This window comes from Nanorana parkeri, unplaced genomic scaffold (assembly GCF_000935625.1).
Source record: "Nanorana parkeri isolate BGI_ZX_2015 unplaced genomic scaffold, ASM93562v1 scaffold492, whole genome shotgun sequence".
Taxonomy (NCBI): Eukaryota; Metazoa; Chordata; class Amphibia; order Anura; family Dicroglossidae; genus Nanorana; species Nanorana parkeri.
In genome coordinates, this window is record NW_017306760.1 from 583,866 (window position 1) to 589,078 (window position 5,213).

The following is a 5,213-nucleotide window of genomic DNA, read 5'->3' on the forward strand; positions in this document are numbered from 1 at the left end:
CCCCCCCCCCTCCCCCCAGTTACTTCAGAATGCCGGATGCTTGAATGCCGGATAATGGGAGTTTACTGTATTATGCAGCGCTTTATAGAATACTTTGGACCATGCATACACCCACTTCCACAATGACCCTATCATGGTAACGCAGGCACATACTTTAGGGTAAGTTAGGTCAGGAACTAGTGACCCTAGCAGTGTGGTTCAAATTTGTATGTGGACAAAAGGGTCCAGTGTGAGAGTCTGACCCAGAATCCCAGGGCTGCATATTCACAGTGATTATTAGACATGTGCAGTGCCAAAAATTTTTTAGTTTTGTTTCGTTTTAAATTCGGATTTGTGTTATTTCGTTTTTCGGGATTCGGGTGTGAAAGTCAATTCGGATTCGGACGAAATTCGGTAGTTCGAACGTTCGTTTCGTTTTCTGTTCTTATTCGTTTCTTATTCGTTCGTTCGTTTGCAGCAAAGTGACATTTGAGGGGGAAAAAATATTTTTCTCCTAATGTCACTTTGCTCCAACGAACGAAACGAATAAGAACAGAAAACGAAACTAACGTTCGAACTACCGCTACCGAATTTCGGAAATGGACTTCATTGCAGTTGTGAGCCTTGCAGATCAACGGGTCCAGTAGCCAAAAATTCCCATAAGTCTAACAAAGAATGGGTTTTCCTGCTTTGTTGATGGGAAGAATCGGAACCTTTTTTTTCAAGAGAGCCTAAGAAGAATGGGTCAGCACAGTGGTTTAGTGGTTAGCACTTCTGCCTGGCAGCACTATGGGTCCCAGGTTCAAATCCCGGTCAAGACGCTATCTTATCTGCATGGAGTTTACATCTTCTCCCTGCGTGGCTTTCCTCTGGGTTGCCGGCTTGATTTTGGCCACTGGCATGTGAGAGATCATGTAAAGTTTGTCAGTGACTTCCTTATCAACTGCCTGACATGCTGACCGGGCACAGGGAAGGTTACTATTATTCTAGGTGGGCTGCAGTCACAGGATGATGGGGATGAGAATTTTATTAAAGGACAGTTTCACTTTAAACAGAAGTTGTCCTTAAAAACTCAGCAGCTCCACGAGTTTGGTGTATGGGCAGTGAACAATGGAATCCAAGGGAAATATAAAAGTCTCACCTATATTATTACTTGTACAGTGGTGCCTGGGTTCACGAACTTAATTCGTTCCACGATTGTGGTCGTGAACCGAATCAAACTGTGATCAGACCGCGATCTCTACTAGAGGAAGCCACGACCACGTGTCAGAGCAGGGAAGATGGCTGTGGTTGTGATCGTCACCCGATGCGGAGTTCGTGAACGGAAGCAAAATTTGGCCGAACTTCCTGTTCGCGAACAGAAGCGTTTGTGAACCTAGGTACCACTGTATTCTTGAAAGTCCATCCTGTTTAATTTGAAGACCTGCAGGAATGCTTGAAGAGCAGCCAATGAGAGGAGCTGTAGCTGCACAAAATGCGGTCCCATAGAGGTGTATTGTACCATGTACCATTGTGTAACCAGGGATTATACTCATGGTAACATAGTATGTAAGGTTGAATAAAGGCCAATGTCCATCCAGTTCAACCTATGTATGCGAGTGTGTACTCCTTCTTTTTTTTTTTTTTTTTTTTTTTTTTTTTCTTTCTTGTTTCAGACGCCTTGGTGGTAAATACGCTGTGGGATCGGCCTGTATTGGAGGAGGTCAGGGTATCGCCGTCATTCTGGAGAATGTGGCCTAAGCCTGAAGTGCACAACGAAAATCTAATAATAATGTGACTTTTCAGCAAATCCATCACCAACTCTTCTTCCATCAGGGTCTCTGAAGCTCAAACAATGCCGGATTATTAGTCCCCTCTGATGGAACTTTGTATCACTCGTGCTAGCCTTGCATCCTGCTGGAACAAATAACGGTCCTTGAGACACTGAAAGACTTTCTACGCCCAATGTTGGCATCCGCTTTGATTAGACGCTGGCGGGTTGAGGCTCTCTATCTAAATATATCACTCAGGGACTCCAGTGTTCCAAACTCGCAACTCCTCCCTTATACACTAGAAGTAGGTCTCACTGCCCCTGTTGCATCTTCCATTTAGTCTTTGTTACATCATGAGACATGAAACTCCTGCTGGCTTTTTACATTGCTCAAGGTTCCAAGAGGAGACTCAACCCTCCACTGACAACCCGGAACTGAAATCTAATTGTTTTTGGTTGGGCTTACCCCCTAAAGATCTTTATCCTTCCTGTGAAGAATGTGAACCAAATTAATAAAGATCAGAATTCCCATAAGGAATTTCCATAGCAAGCTGACCTTTTCTCCATCTTCAATGTATTCAACCGTTTGATAACCCAAGCTTTTAAAACTGGCTTTGTACACCCAAAAGACAGGTGTCCCTGTTCCTAAAAGACCCCCTTGGGGTATGTAGAATACTTGCCTCCGATCAGTCATTCTCTGGGTCCTGATGCTGTGGCCTATCCCCCAGGCTGCAAGCCATTTGTTTATGGAGCCGCCATTTTGTGCTCGTCTAACACCGCACCGTAGTCGCAGACAAACTTGGCATAGATGCTGATGGTACTGCTGCTGTAGGAACAGCCTTGTGGAGCCCGGCTTGTTGGTAAGCTGCAACATTGGGGCTTGGGGATCAAATAATTTGGGGGGAAAGATTCCACCACGCAGGGGTAAGTAGAAGGGTCTTTGAGTGACACAAGAAAGAAGAACTTATCCTTTTAAGAACTATATAAACCCACCATGCCGTGCACCCCACCCCCAATAGCCAGCAGGGCCATAAAAAAAGAGAGCAGCTGCTTTAAATCAGCAGATACTAAAGACTCGGCGGTGTATCTGTTTGTGAATTTGTCTTGCCTGGATATTCTGCCAACATTGCAATTTGCAGCAACAGTGTCAGCCTGCCATATGCACGTCTTCAGCTTGTACCATGTGATATCTGGTAGAACTGATAAATGCTACGCTTGGCAGCCTGACAACGATGCTGCTAATTGTAAGGCAGTGATTTAGCATTGTCAACCTGCAACAGAAGTGCTGCTACTGGCAGGAACTCCAGGGAAAAATATGATTCACATTTGGATAAGAAATCTAGTGAAGCACGATGCCAAAAATACTAAAAAATAGCAACCAAATCCAGAAATACCGCCACGCCAAGGGTCTTCACTGAAGATTAAAAAAAATCTGTATTTATGGAGCATATACATTGAGGGGGATGTATCAAAACTGGAGCAGACAAAATCTGGAGCAGCTGTGCATGGCAACCAATCAGCTTCTCTCTTCAGTTTGTTCAGTTGAGATTTGAAAAATGAAAGAGAGAAGCTGATTGGTTGCCGTGCACAGCTGCTCCAGTATTGATAAGTGCCCCTGACAGTGTTCTTCTCCCGCGTATGCTAACGTGTTTACCATTCCAACGTACTCTGAGTAAGCCTGATTGATGAAACATGTTCGAGGTTGAGCATGCGGGGGGGGGGAGGAGAACAAACAGTATGTATTTGCTCCATACATAAAGATTATCTTTGGAGAAGACCCTCGGAGTGCCGGTATTTCTGGATTTGGTTGCTATAGATGGCGGCGTGCTCGTTTGCCCGCACCTGGGATGCAGTCATAGCGCAGGCCGGTTCAGGAATGTAAACAGAGAACCACTGCATTAAAGGAGGCCTGTCATGAGCAAAATGTGGCAGCTGCCCCTGTAGTCCTTCTTGTCAAGGCCTGTTTGGTTGTTGTGCTGTTTCTCAGCTGGCCTGGAACAAACATTCAGCAGGTGATACAGTCAGAACTCCTGATCATGGACTCTTGTGGCCATTGGAATAACTTGAGCATTTTTAGAAGTAGAGGTCACCAATAACTGCGTCAGGCTCGCATGACTGGAATTCTTTAAATGCGGAATCCTAATATATTTTTGCCAATGTGATACGACTTTCCTGACAGCAGATGGCGCCATTGCAGCGGTAAAACGCTCGCGGTGCTGGAACATCGGCATCGTCTGCCTTTGCTTGGAAAGGGACCTTTCCCCTCATGAAACGTGTTATTAATCCATTTGATGGGAGTTCTGAAACTGTCTATTATATTCTGCCAGCATTGTCTAGGAACACGGCTGCCTCTTTCTGTTTCCTGGCTGGGAGTCTGACCATTTGGAAGGCGGGAGCGCTATAAAATAACCACATTTTGGTCATCTGTTTCATGGAAAATCTCAATTCTCTGCATCAGAGTTTTCGAAAGAGAGACGCGACCTCATTGAAAGTGCATGCACCCTTATCCATTGTGCTCATTTGTATGAGGTTTTATTTGTTTTCACGGCTGAACTCTATTAAAGTGCCTGCTCCCATGCAGTCTTCCTCACCTTCGCTTCACCGAGTAAAGTGGACCTGAAATCAAACCGGGAGGACTTTCTAATGTTATAGACAACGTCTAGGAATACTAATTGTGCCTCAGCAGTATTCTAAAAAATATATACCTTTTTGTGTCTTAAAGTGACATTAAACCCTCAGATTTTTTAACATAAACCAATACTGTAATGTGCGCCTTACTGTAATCCATGGTTGTTTCCCTTCTCTCTGCTCCTCTTCCTTTTAAATCCTCATGTCTTCTCATGCTGGGGGAGAACTTCTGTTTTGCAGCAGACTGCCTTGTCTCTGGAATGGATACATGGTGTCTGTGTGTAGGTTCACAACCTGAGCCAGCACTACAGGAAGAGGCACTTGGCTGCAAAGAGAAGTTCTCCCCCAGCATGAGAAGACATGAGGATTTAAAAGGAAGAGGAGCAGAGAGAAGGGAAACAACCATGGATTACAGTAAGGCGCACATTACAGTATTGGTTTATGTTAAAAAATCTGAGGGTTTAATGTCACTTTAAATATCTTCACCGTTAGCAGTTTACCTTCTGTGTCTGATCACTGCTGTGCCTTGGCTCTTGTAGCTGTATATCTGCAGTGTGAGCTCATATCAGGCACTGCTGCCTCTGGTTGCTGGTCTCATCATACTTGGTGATGTCACCACTGTGCCGATCACTGTACCTGAGGTCACCACTTTGCCGATCACTGTACCTGAGGAGCCGTAGTGCAAGGATCTCCCTGCTTCTGCTTCATCTATTCTCTGAGTACATGCTCCCTGAACCTCTCCTGCTGCTTTATGATTATCCTTTCATCAGATCACCATTCCTAAGTGGGTCAGCTCTGGGTCCAGATCCTGTACCATGATGATTAACAGAGGTATCCCCCTGGGGGGGGGGGGGGG

The 5,213-nt window shown here is 45.1% G+C and overlaps 1 protein-coding gene across 1 annotated transcript in view; it reads left to right on the top strand.

Moving 5' to 3' along the window:
• Nucleotides 1-1,790, top strand: part of ACAA2 (acetyl-CoA acyltransferase 2) — a 20,008-nt gene extending 18,218 nt beyond the window's left edge. The window contains 1 exon segment of the mRNA XM_018561006.1: nucleotides 1,635-1,790. Within this exon segment, the coding sequence (XP_018416508.1) occupies nucleotides 1,635-1,719 (85 nt within the window). The 3' untranslated portion in view covers nucleotides 1,720-1,790.
• The last annotated feature ends 3,423 nt before the right edge of the window (nucleotides 1,791-5,213 follow it).